Genomic DNA, 16,782 nt, shown 5'->3' on the forward strand with positions numbered 1-16,782 from the left:
ACAAACCCTAAGGACAAAACTCTATATAAGGCCAAGAAGTTTTCTGAAAAAAATACACAAACTTTCTAAGAGTTCTTGCTTTCCTAAAAACGCATTGTCAAAGATTTTTCTAAAAACAGTTTGTGTCCTAGTTAATCCTAAGTTCCTAAGTGACATATATACACCAAAGCATCATTAATATCTAGAGTTATCCAAACACGAATTGTATTTGGTATTAGTAAGGATAGAGTTATCTTGTTGAGACTTAGAGTTTAAGTCTGAGAGAGAGAAGTGAAAGAGCTGTAATCAGAGTAGATTACTGTGAGGAACACAAGTTTGAGAGGAACTTGTGTTGGAGAGATTATTGTAATCGAGGCATTACTATAATAAAAGAATTCTCTTCTTGATTAGTGTCAAGAAGTTTTCACAATTGTTGTTATTGTCTTCTCTATTCTCAGTTCCTTGATTGTTTCTTAAGTTCCGCAAGAAACTTTATCAAAGTTCTAATTACAATTCACCCCCCCCCTCTTGTGCGTGTTCCTACTGGAATAACACATACTTTCGTGCATTCTAAAATATATGGCATGAGTTCTAATTCTTAAGCCTTGTGTTCTAAATCTTTGCCCTTGTGTTCTAAATTTCTAACCTTGTGTTCTAAATTTCTAGCCTGGGGTTCTAAATTTTACGCCTTGTATTTTAAACTTAAAAATATTTTCTGAAACTTATGTCGTACGTTCTAAAATCTATGGCAAAAGTTCTAAATCTTAACTAAATCTGTAGCATTGTGTTCTAAATCTTTAGCCTCATGTTCTAAATCTTAAGGCTTGTGTTCTAAATTTCTAGCCTTGTGTTTTACATTTCTAGCCTTGTGTTCTAAAATTTTCAGTTAGATACTAATCTGAGTAAGTAAACACTAATCAGTTGTACATCTTAAATCTCTGTTAAACAAGGAAAAACCAACTAATGAGAGATAATTTTCAAGTTCATGTTTTAGAATTAACCTTTTTGAGTTCAAGTTCTAAATATTTAGTTTAGAACACAAGGAGTATGATTTAGAACATATGTCTTGAGTTTTAGGACATAAGCCATAAGTTTTAGAACACAAAGTTTAAGATTTAAAACTCACACCATATGTTTTAGAACATACGCCATAAGTTATAGAACACAAAGTTTAAGTTTTAGAACATATGGGAGTTTATTGTAATTACTGTTTTCTAACTTTAGTATTTTCTAATAAATTTTCTCTTATTAGAAACTTCGTTCACATTCTGTTAATCAATAAGCGTAAATGCTTAGCAAACAGTGTTAATTTTATTTAAAAGCTTTTCATTATAACAAAGGTAAATTTGGTTTGAAGAACATATTTAAGATTTGGAACATATTCAATACTATTTAGAACAACACACGTAAATATTTAGAACATAGACTAAAAAACTACTCGAGTATGTCTAAAGCTATTTAGAACACAACCCTCGAAGTTTACGAGTCTTCATATCTTAGTTTTAGTTTGAGTTTGAGTTTGTTAATCACTTTATGTGATGTATTTGTACTTGTGATTTGAATGGTTTCTCCTATAAGTGTTTAATTTCTTCACCTTTGTGTTGGATATTCATTTGTTTTAATTTGAGTTTGTCTGAAGTGTTATCTGTTAACCCCCTTATATTATAGAAAAAGGCCAGCAACAAAGTAACAAATTCTAATAAAGGCACCAAGTCGACTAATTCAAAGATTTCGGAGAGATCGTTTTCACTGATAGATGCTGCCACATTATCACAAAGAGGGCGATATTACCTGTAAAGAAGCTTAAGTATCCTTATAGTTAAATCGGGAGCTCCACATTACCTTGTTTGGGTTGACTATTTTTGAAGTCTCGTGGGATGATGTTCGTAGCATCAATTATCTTTATGAACTACAGGTTTTTCTCTTATCTTTGTTTCCCGTGGTTGTTAGTTTGACTCTTCGTGTTTATATAATATGTGAGTTTTTGATTTGTTGATTTATGACATGTGCTTGCAGAGTGATACTTCTCTGACTTTAGAAACCAAATTTATGAGAATATGGGAATTTGACTGTATAATGCAAGCTGTAAACAACATTTCTTATTGGTTTTCAGGGCCAGACCATGAGCAAAATCTCTCGAGAGATTATATGCTATCTACTGTTGGTAACTTTTTCAGCCAAGGCATTATATTCTTCAGATAGACATACTTCTTTTCTTTTCAAGTTATGGCTTTATCTGCTTTATTCAATCCTAATTGTTATTTGAAGAAAACTAAAGGAGACCCATTTCCCTATGTGCTATCAAAGTTTCAAGAGGGGCCTTAGTTTTTTCACAATACACTGAAATTGTTGTCTATTATTGATGGTGATAATGAATCGGGTTGCTATGCAGAATATAATGCCTTAAGATTTTTAGAACATTATCATTTTGTTAAAAGATTTAGAACATAATGCAATACACTTTAGCACATAATCTTCAGATTTTAGAACATGAATTCGAAAAGACTATTAAATCAAATTTTTAGAGAGTTTCTGTAATTAAATGAAATAAAATTCTGGATATTTGTATGTTCTAAATTATATAACATGATGTTCTAAATTATATAACGTGATGTTCTAATTTAATTGAGTTAGCTTTAAATAAAGCAAGGCGTGCAATTTGAATGCGTATATAGATCAATGATTCCGGTTCTCTTTTTGGTATCAAATAAAAGACAAAGAAAGTAGGAAGAGAAACTTGTGCAAAGGCAAATGGTAGAGCTGAATACATCCCTGCAGCTCTCTCTCTCTGTAGGAAACAAATCTTTCAGTGGAAACAACAGGCATAACTGCGGCAGAATTGGTAATTCCGATGAAAAGTGTTGCTGTCTATAGAGATCCCATTGCATTAATGACATCCTGTTGTTTTTCCCTGTAAAATTCAAACATGTAGCGTTAGCAGAAGCACTTTTTCGACCATAATAGTTTATTTTTTAGAACATAATAGTTTATTCTTTAGAACATAAGGATTAAAATTTAGAACATACTTCAGGGTCATATTTATTTAATTTGATGTGTTTGAATACAAAAATAGACTCATATTTCTCTCTCCTCAAATGATCAAGTGGTGCTAGGGAGTTTCCTACTGGTCCACCATCAAGAGCATAAGCCCAAGAAGCAGACGGTCAAACCCATAACACAGAAAAAAATCAGATTGGTTAGTTATGATAAAGTTCCCCTGATGAAATTCTAACACAGAATAATATGATTGCAGTTTTGTAGCAGGTCATCATGGGCTCGCCTAACTGTTCTCAATGCTTCCCTTTCTCGCTTTCTCTCTTAATCTCTCTACACACACGTCGACGTGCTTGCTAGTGTTTGTGCTCCTGATAGATTGATGGTGAGAACTACACCTTGTTTTGCTAATTTAAGATTTCAAAAAAAAATTCATTTTTTCTGCGATGTTCATCTGCATCATCCCACCACAACTTCTAAATTTTGATGTTGCTTCATATTTCTTCAGTATCTACACTAGAGCAGTCGCAATCAAATGTTACTAAGATATAGTGGGGACGATCTTGAGGATGACTTCATGATGGAGGACGACTCTAAGAATTCTGAAAGTGATCCAGCATCTGAGAAAAACCAGAATCACGCGAAGGTAAAGAAGAAGCAAGGTCCAAAAGTGGTGAATTTTGTTGGTTGACGTTGTTGATCAGATAGTTGAGGTATTCTGTAAAATTTGACACTCCTTATAAAGTGTTGTTCTTTTTTATGGTACCAGAGGTCCCTTTCCTGTTCTTATTTTGGAAATCTTGTTTCAGTGTTTAGTATTTTTTGCCTTCATGGTTGTATGAGTTTTTTTCAATGCCATCAGTCTGGTCGTGTATCTTTTGAGAGTTTATTGATGCAGCCTTGCTTCAGCGTTGATGGGCAGATGCATTATTCAATTACCCCTAGACCAAACTTAAGATAGTTTCGCCTCTGGTCTAATAGTCTAGCATATCACGTGACCATGTTTTTGGTGCGAAGGCACTCCCCTTCTCTCTCCCCCTCTTCATGTTGTACGCCTTACCTTCCCTCAGGTCCCCTTTTCCTTCCATACCCTCATTATCCAATAGATTGCTTGAAGCTGAAACGCCCTGCGCCTAGCCTACCGTTGAAAAACCACTATCTTTTGAGGTGTACCAAACATGCAAGTAATGCCTATTAGCTCAATTGGTAGAGCTTTGTGCAATTGCACAATGATGTAGGTTCGAATCCTACATAGGCAACTCGTTCTTTGTATTGCGTTTATGATGTTAATTCTTCTATTTGATGATTCTTTATTTTTGAATCAGTTTTATTTACTTTAGAACATATGTATAAATTTTTAGAACATTGGACTTAGTTTTTAGAACATGAAGTCACAAAGATTTAAAACATAAGCAACGCTTAATTGGAAATTTTGAATTGCATTATATTTCAACTTTTAAAAGAAAAGAGGTTAATTATTTCAATAGTTGCATTTTTATTATTATTGAAATGTGAATTATCATTTCTCTTAAGTTTTGGAACATATGCAACAAAATTTAGAACACAAGACTTGACTTTTTAGAACATGGACAAAAACTGAAAAAGGCTTAAAATGTAACTAAAATTATATAAAACTTAAGCTACAAGATCAAATAAAAAACACTTCGGCCTTGCAACAAACTACAAGCTCAAACAACCAAAAAGTATCTATAAGTTGAGTTGAGTTCGAAACTAGCATGTTACTAAAACTACCGGTATTTCCAACTGTAATGGCTACCGCGTTATCACCTCCACGACTCGGTGGGTTCAGTTGTGACACTACATAGGACCTATCCCTATAAATACATTGGAGCTAAGTTGTGTGTTCTCAACAACCTATGTAGGATTTGAACCTATATCCATGTGCAATGACACATTGCTCTACCATTTGAGCTAATAGGTTTTTAACAAAATATTCAAGAAAAACAATGCATGTTTTATATAGAACATACACAAAGATAAATAGAACATACACAAAGATAATTAGAACATACGCATAGTAATAGTGAAGCTAATTTCTATTTTCCTTCCAAAAATATAGAAATTAACCTTGAACTTGAACAGAAGCTGGGGGAGGCATTTCATCTCGTGATTGTTTGAGGGTCTTTTCCTCTCTTCCGCTAGTACTTTCTTCATGTAATCCTCCATCATGGCTATATGATCTGATCCAGAAGCTGATGAACCAGATTCTGCTGCATATATAGAGCTTATAAATACTATAATCTTCAATTAAGAAGAAACAAAATTCCATGGATATGCAAACATTCATGAATCAAGGAAGACAAGTCAACAAAATCAGCATAACTGAACACTACGGAGCAGCACAACAGAACAACCTCACAATCCTAGCATTTCATACATGGTTTAGAACATTCACAAAAAGATACAGATGATAAGGACAACAAAACTCGGCATAGAAGCAGGCAACAATTTAGAACATACGCGATACAATTTAGAACACAAACTTAACTTTTTAGAACATGGACTCAAATACTACTAGTTGAATGCATACTTCAAAAGCTATTAAATAGGTAATCACCCAAAAATGTAAACTGGCAATAAACCCGCAATGCAAAATAGCAAAAAACTAAAATGCGATAACTATTCAATCATTAATTTAACCCAAGACTCTTTCCCCTAAAAGTATTGATAAACAAGAACTTAATTTTCATAATAACGCTTGAACCCGGAAATATAAAGCTGATGGAGGTAAGTTAACCAGAAAAGTCAACCTGTTTCCCAACTCTTACAGCAACTCTAATGTAAGTTCAGGAGAGTTATTGTGATTCATGACACACTACTATTATTTAGAATATAAGCAATGATGATTTAGAACATAAGCAACCACGATTTAGAACATAAGGAACTATTATTTAGAACATAAGCAACGATGATTAATCAATTATAAAGCCACAAACAAGATCAGTTCACGAGAAAAAACAACATATTAGTTTCATAGTTTGGTCCATAATAGACTTTCAATAACATTCTGGAGGAAGTCTTTTCCAAAAATTGACATAAGAAGATGAGCAACTATTCAAACAAGCAAAATTTAGAGCAGAATACCAGAAATTTAGAACAAAGTAGATACAAAATTCAATTAATTTCCATAACATCCAAAACAATCTAAAACAATTTTGAACAAAAAAAAACACGAAATCTGGAAGATATACAATCAACATATAATCCGAAATGAACAAAAAAAAATCAAACACATATATTAAGAAAACAAGTAATTGGAATTACAAAATTGAAAACTAAACCTAAATTTGAAAGCATACCTTTGAATAAACACAGAATCTGGAAAAATCGGTGAAGAAAATCGATTATATGATGTAAAATAGCATGAATTTGATCGAAATCCATGAAGAATTTGATGAAGAATGTGATAATTTGGGATTAATTTGGGCGAACTTGTAGAAAGAGGAAGAGAGAGAGAGAGTGAAGTTGAAAGAGTTTAGAGAGAGAATGTGACGTGAAAGAGGAAGAAAGGGGTAAGTGTTTAAGTGTGTAACGAATTACAAAACTGCCATTACTCACATTTGATTTGGGCGGTTGGATTTAATTTAATCTGACGGTCTGGAAAGTGTTCTTACGTAAGGAAGTGTTCTCACCGTAAAAAGTGTTCTTATGGGAGCCTTACTCTATATATATACTAGTCTTATATGCACGCGATGCGTGCGAGATTATATGAAAACTTAAAATTGACTACAACCACTAAATATAAATATTAGATTAAAAAATATTCACAAAGTTCATATTAAAAAAAATTAAAGTTATACAATACGATCATACATCTAAATAGTGAAACAAAGTAATCATGCCTTTATCTCTTGCGATGACTATGCTTTCATCGTATTGTAATCCCTGTTTCTGAAACTCTTGCATCATTAATTGAACCAGAATTCTGTTTCTCAGTTTCAAGCTCCAAAACAATAGTCAAAGAATCTACTTAAGTTTGGAACATCGCCATGTTAGCTTCACCATATACATGTGTATGCTGACGACACACAGGAGTTCTGGAGGTGATATTGCCTTTTCTCATTGAGCTAAAGAATGAGCAATTCAAATCTTTCCAAAATCCTGGAAACAATAAGCAAGATGATAGGCAAAGGGAAAATCTATCAAAACCACGTGAGTGTACTCTAGTGAAATTAAAAATAATAATAAGCTATAAACTTCGGGTTCATGAAAATTGTTCAACGCTAGTAAGTGGGTTCATCCAAGCATCATCTTAATGTCTTGTATTGAAATTTGAAATAAATCAGGTCATAGGCAAGACCTTTCCTAACTTAACTTCCAAGATTGCACAACATAATCAAACTTCACTCGTGTAAAACATATAAAGCATAATTCAAAATTGGATCATCTTCATGTCTTGCTGGCCCAAAAGCTTAATATGGTAAGGGTAACGATATCACTTATTTCAACACTTAAAGAAGATTGACTGCGAAGAAAAATCAGAACCATCAAGTGTACGAACTTTACAGTATTTTGTCTGTAAAAGACCCTCCAAACTGCACAATTCCAATTGAATTTTTCAAATTTATTTTCAGAATTCAGTTTTGTCTAACCCTTAAATTTCCAAACAAAACTCAATTCTTGACTTAAATGAAGTAATAACACACAAAAGTTGAGAATTAATTTTCGACTGTAATTCAAGGAAATATTGTCCTTACTCACAATTGCCCTCATGAGTTCCCTTCCTTGTGGAAACAAAAGAATTAATGCATTGAAACAATTATGAATGCCTAATACAACCATATATTACTCCATACTATTGTAGGAGATGTGACATGGTTTCGAATTCAAAAATAATATTTGTCCTTAATTCGTTTGTGTATAAGCTAAGAAAGAAAATACAGGGTGGCAATACTAATAATTCGTTTGTATCATCTCATTGACATCCCACTAAAAAGACCTAATCTTATCTCTATTTTATAAAGGAAATCCCGAAGTTAATTACTAATTGCACTCACAATTGAATTAATTTACCAAATTGGATTAAATTGTTTTGAATCCAAACTTAAACTAAAAAGATTTCCTCTCTTCCCACCATTTAATTGTTCATTATTTTAGTTTATACATCTTTTGAAAAGATCACACGAATTTAAATATGGAAAAGGTAGTTATAATTTGATTAAATGGTAAAAGAAAATCAAATTAATAAAAAGAATAACATTTCCATAATTTGCTCCCCTTCTGGTGGACGCGTGGATTAGAAGTATCATCAACAGTCAACCCTTTCTCTTTTTCTTTAACGCGGCTTCTCAACACGAATTTTCTTCCCTAATTCACACCATAATTCATTTTCCCCTCTTTTCTCTTTTTCATCCTTCAATATCAACCAAATGCCACTCACCTAGATTCCCAAATCAATCTCACAACCCCATTCTTCAGTTGAAAACCCATCAATGTTGTAGCTTTTTTCTGGGTTTTTAATTTTAACCAAACCCCATCAAAATTTGAAGAATTTCTGGTTTTATTCAAAATCAAAATTCCTTCATTTTTTACCAGAAGATATTTTAATTGTAACTTTACTAAAATAAATAATTATAACTTACTACTTCGTATTTTTGAGGAAACAACAATTTATAAATGTAACACAATTAAGAGAAGAAATGATATCAAAAACGATAATTAATTTAACAAAATTAAGAGAACTAATAGTCCTAGACTCCTAGTTATTTAAAATTTCAAACATCATGTTCTTACTTCATCACCAGAAACATCGAATTGAAATTAAACACGATAATCAATTTTTTTCAAAGGAAAAATTGAAAATTTCAGAAGAAAACCAAATCAGAATCAAAACCAAATAGATGCAAGGAAAAGCCAGGGGCACAAAAAGTCATTAACTCGGTTAAACCAAAAGCTAAAATTCAAAGATATTGAAGAGCATTATTTCAGATTTATTTATTTCAGAACATTAAAACAGCAATGCCACAATTGGTAACTCCATAACTTCAAAGAATATCCTAGGAATCAGAAACCTGATAAATTACCTGATAATGAGTAATAATTTTTTGCCTGTAATACTTAAGCTTCTGAGCATGCTAAGAAATTCAAACAAAAATCGGAAAAAACAAATCAAATCAACAAAATCTCCAGAATCAATTGGAAAAAAATGAAAATTTAAACAAAATTGTTAAAATCTCACCCAAATTCAATTACGCATTATCAAGTTCAATAATCTGCGAGCAATTCGTATAGGAAGCTCTTTATGAAGAAACTGAGCACAAATCAACAAATTACGATCAATCTTAACCTACAACAAAAACTGAAATAAAACATTGGAATTGGAATTAAAACCCTAAAACTGAAATAAAACCCACAAAATTAAAAATAAGAGATAATTACTTTGAATTTCGAGGGTGAATTGGAATTGCAGGATCCTCCGTTGCGTTAGCGGTATTGTAGAACGTTGAAATCGTTGCTCCTATAGTAGTCGTGAGAAGTTTCTAGAGAGAATGAGAAAAAAAATTGGAGCTCATAATTTGATTAACATGAGAAAATAAAGTCATAATTTGATAAACATGAGCAGCGGCAACAAAAGATGATGGTAATCCTCCATCACGCACAAAGGCCAAAACATTGTAATTTTGCATTTAATTAAAAAATCATATAGCTCGATTGATACAGAACAATAATAATCAATACATAAATAATTAATTCAATGTCATACCTTGTATTATAACCGTAAGAGATCCACACACAAAAAAATGAAATCCAAAATAAGAGAAACCCTCAAAACTCCCTCATTTCTAGAACTCACGAAGATAAGAGGAAGAGAGGAGCTGCAACTGCTTGTAAATAATTCAGCTTAAACTTTAGAGTCAATTAAAACCTATACTTATTGTGACTGCTACTTTGATAGGAGCTGCAACTGCTTGTAAATAATTCTTGTATTGTTTATTTATACGGAATAATAGGCAGAACTTATTAGGAATCCAAATCAGATTTCTAAAGCCTAATCAAAAGCAAAACCTCCTTATAAATACCTTTCAATTAGTAATGAAAATGCAAAAACAGAAACAAAATAGCAATTAAAATCCATGTCCTAAATCAACCAACCAAGTAACCAACTGTCCTAAACAACAACCCAAGTATTTTTCAATTATGGCAATCCGAAATAAAAAAAATGAAGGGAACTAAAACCAAAATCGGATCAAACAACTAACCTTAGACAGAAGGCGGTTCTTTGGAAGAAGTTTTAGCAACTTCATCTCAAAGAACTACGTGCCTGAAAAAAAATCAAAAAACGAAAATAAATTATCAACAACTAATAATAATTATCAAAACAAAAAAAAATCCCCAAATATTATATTATTCAAATTCAAATTCCATGCCTGAGTACAGGATCTGACCCATTTTCACTTCAATCGCACAAATAAAATTTCTCAAAGCCTAGAGATTCACCTGTTAGGGTTTTGAGCACCAAATCAAACCAAATATCAAAATCAATAATGAATCCGTAAATTATGAAATTCAAGGAAAAATTTATGAAATCTAAGGTTTAAATTTCGGACCCCATAACTACTACTACCTTTCAAGTTCTGATGTTAGGTTTCAATTCAGGACTCACTCAACGACGGCGGTGGAGATGAAACATTATGATTCGTTGAAGCTCGACGGCGGTGGCGATTTCGAAGAGAGAGAGCCTAACCACCATCAGAGTCAACTATTAGGGTTTTGGAAATCTCTATTATAGAGGAAAATGAAGATTAATGAGGGGAAAAGAAAAAAATGCTAGGGTTTACCTCTGCGCAGCGTTCTCGGCCACGTCGCCGTCGCAAGAAGTGCCTGGCTCCGCCGCTTCCCCGATGATTGTGCTATCCGCTAGGTTAATGGTCAAGAATTTGCAGGAGAGGAGAGAGGGAGGGGAGAGATTTGAGGAGCGGAAAATTTAAAAAACTAACATGTGAGAGGAGAGAGAAAGGGAGAGATGAAGAAAGGGTTGAATGTGAAGAGGGAGAAAGAGAAGAAAAGTGAGGCGGGAGAGAGGCAGGTGGGAGGAGAGAAATGAGGTAAACGAAATGTCAGAAATCTAACCCTAGAAACGAAGGCTCAGCAATCCGAATGAGGGTATTTTAGTCTTTTGTGTTGGGGACACGAAAAGTTATTTTACGAAAAAGTCCTCAGTAGTTCCTTTATATAATAGAGATATATATATATATATATATATAGGGGAGGGATCCGGTGAAAATAGGTTCCTATGTGAGTATACTAGTATATATGAGAATGAATATAATCCGTAGGATTAGATTCAGTCGGAAAGCTAGGATTAAAACAACTAATGGAAACATTGTAATTCAACCTTCCCATTTAATGATGAAACGCTATTTTCTCTCTCCAAAATTAGTTTCTACCACTTTCTCTCTCTCTTTCAACAATACTGTCATTCCTCTCTCCTCAAAACCTCCATAGAAGCTTGAACATCTCCGATTTCTCGTCGTTTTCTTGCCAATTACAGCTGAATATTGTTGCTTCAAACCAAATTGTTGCCGATTTCATCTATAATTCTTCTTATTCTTAAAAAACTGCGTGAATTAAAACCTAGAAATTCAAAATTGAAGATGACAAAAGAAAAAGAAGCTAGCTACAAATCAAAGTGAAGAACCTATGGAATAAGAAAAAGGTAAGAATTTCTACAAAAAATACGAAATATACTACAAGTTTTAATCATTGATTTGTGTTAATTTTCTGTATTTTTAATTTTAAGGAAAAAGGTTCATATTCGAAGTGAGGATGAAGTGCGCAAGAATGAAGATGAAAACACTACTTCTGAATTGAAAACTACAAAAAAATCGTAAGCAATTGAGTTGGTTGAATGTTCAAATTGTATTATTTGATGTTGTATTTGTTGTTTTATTTTATCTGAATTTGGAATCAGTTTGTTCTCAGTTTTTCTGATTATTTTCTGAAATCAGAATCAGTTTGTTCTGAATTTTTGTGATTAATTATTCATGTTTTCTGAATTTTTCTGTGATTAACTTCTAATTTTTTTTAATTTTTGAATTAATTTGTGAATTTTTCAAAATATATTTCCTGATTATATGAAAAAAATCATGATGTTCTAAAACTTATACTTATATGTTCTGAATTTTTAGATAGGGAATATTCAAAGGAAGGAAATGAGATTAAACACGCTAAAACATCGGAGCCAGAGGGAATTGGTAGCCCAATTGTCGAAGAATCACTTTTGAAGGACATCCTTGAAAATATTGGGTAATATTTTATAATCTCAATTCCTTAGAACATGAAAGTTTAACAATTTAGAACATACAGTTTCATTGTTTAGAACAAAATTTTGTAATATTTAGAACATGAAAGTTACTTTTTTAAACCTCAAAAATTAGGGATAGTGATGGTTCAGGTGTTGAGAAATGGAAGATATTAGAAGACTTTAGATCTTATTTGGCTACACTTACCATATTTAAAAACTTGTGTGTGACTTTGTGACATCAAATCAACTCTTGTACTGTTGGCTTCTTGTGTCTAACAATTATTCTAGTTAGCTTATGTACAACATTGTTTTGGTTATTGTTAATAGTTTGTTTACCAATAACCCTTGGATTTGGGAGTATTTCTTTTTCTGATAGCTTGTTGCGTTCCTAAAATATACATAAATACAATACATGCTTAGAGATTTTTTTTTTAACTTTTAGAATATAGAGCACAACAGAACAAACAACATGAATGGTGAAATGGAAAAGCAATGTCAATATTAATTAATGATTGAAAAAGGACGACGTAAGTTTATTTTATATTTAATGATAAACCTTATATGGTTCTTCTAATATAAATTGTACTAAATCGTTTCAAAGCATGATACTTATCCACGTACCCATACGAGATTGTGATGTTTTCAATCTATGTTGGTTGTATTTACGCTTATTGTGTATGTTACTTGCATGTGTGTGTGCTCGATCTTTCATGTGTATTTGCGTCAATTCAAAACATTTAGTTTGAGAATTCAGAACATTTAGCTTAGGGATGCAGAACATTTAGTTTGGGAACTCATAACATATGTTTTAGAATTCAGACCATTTAGGTTGGGAATTCAGAACATCCACTTTGTGAATTCAGAACATCTACTTTGTGAACTCAGAACATCTACTTTGTGAATTCAGAACATCTACTTTGTAAATGTAGAACATATGCACTTTGTGAATTCAGAACATCCACTTTGTGAATTCAGAACATCCACTTTGTGAATTCACAACATCCACTTTGTGAATTCACAACATCCACTTTGTGAATTCAGAACATCCACTTTGTGCATTCAGAACATCTACTTTGTGAATTCAGAACATCTACTTTGTAAATGTAGAACATATGCTATTTTATTGTTTCTAATATTCAAAATTTTATTCATTGCAGTTTGAGAAAATGAAGAGATTGATGGTTGAGTATTGTGGTAAGATATTGACGCACAAGGAAAATGATGAGCATCGTGTTATGGTTTCCAAGTCAAGGAAATGGGCAACAAAGAATCAAATTTAACGGGATCATAATGTCTTTGTAAAATCAAATGTTGAATTTCTTGTAAATACTTTATGTTGAGTTCGTAAAATTAGTAAACCGACATTTTTTATATTGGATGGTTTTGATCAAATTGTAATAGATTCAATTCATTTTCTTGAAGTTTTAACCTTGTTTGAAGTTTAATTTGACGAATAAACATGTAATGTATATGCTCATGAATCCATTAAAAAGAAGTCAAGTACTTCACAATTATACTAGCTAAACCATGTTCAAAGATCTGTAAAAAATGTATATTCTATTCTTCTATGTAGAACAAAAGATGAAAATTTTAGAACATGATCAACAATACGTAGAAAAGAATGTGTTTAATTTTAGAACATGATCAACAAAACCAAAACACGCTTAGAATAAAACATATAAATTTATATGACAATTCGAACATAATTTTATTTCAAAGTCAAAGTAAATGCGCAACAGAGAATCAAATTTGAGGGGATCATATTTTTTAGCATCAATGGTTGAATTAATTTCTATCTTGGATGGTTTTGATCAACTTGTAATACATTCATTTGCTTGAAGATTTAACTGTTTGAAAGTTTCACGATTTACTTTTGATGTGACATGCTAATGAATCGATTAAAGAAGAAGTCATATACTTTGCAAATCTACTAGCTCAACTATGTTCAAAAGATTAGTAAAAACTATATTCTATTTTCTATGTAGAACAAAATATGTAAAAATTTAGAACATGATCAACAATATATAGAACAAAAGGTGTTTACTTTTAGAACATGGTCAGCAAAACAAAATACCTTTAGAATACAACATATAAATTTATATAACAATTTGAATCGTAACACTGTGTTAATCCAGAATAGTAATTAAGATGTAACACTAAAAATAAGATATAAAAAATGATATAACAAAGAGTACATCATTACATAATTCTTCAAAAGTTAAAAAAAAAAAGATGTAACAAATAAAATCATCAATTCTAGTTGCACAACAAATATTGAAATCGAGTATTGTTTGAAGAAACATATTCGATGAAGTCCCGAAATAACAAAAATAAAAAGGATTTAGTGTCAAGACAACTAAACAAAAAATAATAAAATTACTACAAATTAGAATATTCTGTACATATTTTAGAACATCATGTATATTGTTTAGAACATTAAGCATATTGTGTAGAACACAATGCAAAGTTTCCTAGAACATGTTGTGTAAAGTTTAGAACATGTTGTATATTTTTTAGAACATGCATATTTTTCAGAACATGATGTACATTTATTCAGATCATGGAAGAAATAAAAATGGTAATCTAAATATTCAAATCAAGTTATAAAAAGTTATAAAGTTCACTTTACTTTTTCCGGAAAATTTCAGATATCATGGTAACCAAGATCCTCGCGTCCTTTGCATAACTGATACAAAAGAATGTGAGAAAGCAGTTCATAACATATATATAATGATAACATAGAACATATGAATAAAAGTGCAGAACAAGAAGATCAATTATTCAGAACATCATAAGCAATTATTCAAAACATCAACATTGTCAGTTTCATTTTAGTTCAAAAATAAAAAACATCAGTTATTCAGAACATTTAAAACAATTATTCAGAAAAAAATGAACAATTATCCAGAACATTAAACTATTAACATATTAATCAGAAAACGCACCAGATCCAACGATTAACGATAGTGGATTATGAAAACTTCTAATTACGTAGCATAAACAGATAGAATAAGGATTAATGTGAAATTAAAAAGCATGAAAAACACAACAATAATCAAACAATTTACATAAACGAATCAAAGAACAACATGATTTCGAATGTCGCACAATTATATGAATTCGCAAATCCGTGTTCGGATTCAATACGATTTAGCAAAATATGATCGAATTCAAATAAAAAAACAAAAATTTATGAACAAAATTGAATCAAAGTACACATAATTGTTCCAAAATACAATCAAATTCAACAAAATCGTTCTAAAATCACAAAATTAATCACATATAATCCTGAAAATAAAAATTGAAAAATTAAACAAAAATGAAATAATACCTTTAAACTCACGAAATCTGGAAATGTGGTGAATATATTTGAGAATCTGGGGTGAAATTGCGCCTATTAGGCCAAAAGTAAAGTGTACTCAAACCTTAATTGAAGCTCTAAGCCTCTAATGGCGGCACAATGAAGAGAGAGAAAATAGAGGTCTGTAGATTTTAGAGAAGCAGTGAGCGTGAAGAAGGAGGAAAATGGCTGGGTAATTGTTCAATAAATTTACAAAAATACCATTACTAAACCCTTGATTTTGAGATGTTAGATTAGAAAATATCCAAAGGCCCAGATTTATTCTCACATAAGATTGTGTTCTCACATAGAGGTATATATATATATATATATATATGTATATATATATATATATATATATATATATATATATATATATATATATATATATATATATATATATATACTAGTCGATCTTATAAGCACACAATTTGTGCGGAGGTATATAAAAATTAAATTACAACTACGAAAAACAATAGGCAAGAACAATTGTTTACAAAGTTCGTCCAAATAAATATTTGACATCAGCTCATAAACTAAACATCAAAATAGTAAAACAAATATAATATTCATATCATTACATGACGAATTTTAATACCAAAACAAAGAAATTAAAAATATAAAATATTGTGTTTCATTTTTTCATTTTCCTCGAAATACACCTGTCTTATCATATGCACTCCTCCGCCAATCGATTTGTAGCACATAACTAAAAATTTGAATATTCTGGATTAAAATATTCAATTAGTGTGGATAAAAGGAAATTGTTTTGTTACGAATGTTGAAAATACCTACATTAGGCGTAAAATAATTCTCTTTTAATTTTAAATACAAAATTACCTAAATAAAATCATAAAATGACATTTTGTTGAAGTACTAATTTTATTTCAGTAGCAAGACATCCTAACATTGTTGTGCAAGATCATACAATACTTGATAATCTCAAATTTTCACTTTTTTCATAATTCTTTGGATACTATACGTTTGGGGGATACTTCCCAAAGATATTCCGAAATTGTCTCATTTAATTTAGGAACAAATGTGGGACGACATCAGAAGCCTAAGAGCACTAAACCTGTCAACAAAATTTACCAACAAAAAAAGGAAGACTCCTAAAGGTACTCAAGTTTCTTTAACAGGACTTAACTCAAATATCCCTACTCAACGTGTTGTCACTTATATTCTAAGTTCTACTTAAGGCAAA

The 16,782-nt window shown here is 31.3% G+C and overlaps 1 protein-coding gene across 4 annotated transcripts; it reads right to left on the reverse strand.

Annotated features, from left to right (window-relative positions):
* Positions 1-1,260: 1,260 nt before the first annotated feature.
* On the reverse strand, positions 1,261-6,512 carry LOC130466304 (uncharacterized). Of its 4 annotated transcripts, XM_056835169.1 has the most exons (4): positions 6,294-6,512; positions 5,007-5,204; positions 2,745-2,890; positions 1,261-1,422 (listed from the first exon to the last, which is right to left on the reverse strand). In XM_056835169.1, the coding sequence occupies exons 1-4, from the start codon at positions 6,376-6,378 to the stop codon at positions 1,414-1,416; spliced, it is 438 nt and encodes a 145-aa protein (XP_056691147.1). In that variant the 5' UTR covers positions 6,379-6,512; the 3' UTR covers positions 1,261-1,413. The 4 variants fall into 4 exon arrangements, with proteins under 4 accessions (XP_056691147.1, XP_056691145.1, XP_056691146.1 ...); XM_056835167.1 differs by lacking the exon at positions 1,261-1,422 and having other exon boundaries at positions 2,486-2,890; positions 6,294-6,511; XM_056835168.1 differs by lacking the exon at positions 1,261-1,422 and having other exon boundaries at positions 2,486-2,890; positions 5,007-5,201; positions 6,294-6,509.
* Positions 6,513-16,782: the final 10,270 nt, after the last annotated feature.

The sequence above is a fragment of the Spinacia oleracea genome, chromosome 1 (genome assembly GCF_020520425.1).
Source record: "Spinacia oleracea cultivar Varoflay chromosome 1, BTI_SOV_V1, whole genome shotgun sequence".
NCBI lineage: Eukaryota > Viridiplantae > Streptophyta > Magnoliopsida > Caryophyllales > Amaranthaceae > Spinacia > Spinacia oleracea.

Bases quoted from the DNA above. Each gene is read 5' to 3' on its own strand.
- LOC130466304 (XM_056835167.1), bottom strand. From the start codon at position 6,378: ATGGATTTCGATCAAATTCATGCTATTTTACATCATATAATCGATTTT. The intron at 5,205-6,293 runs GTATGCTTTCAA...CTATATATGCAG, and splicing joins GATTCTGTGTTTATTCAAAG to CAGAATCTGGTTCATCAGCT. The intron at 2,891-5,006 runs GTATGTTCTAAT...TGAATTTTACAG, and splicing joins TAGCTTCACTATTACTATGC to GGAAAAACAACAGGATGTCA.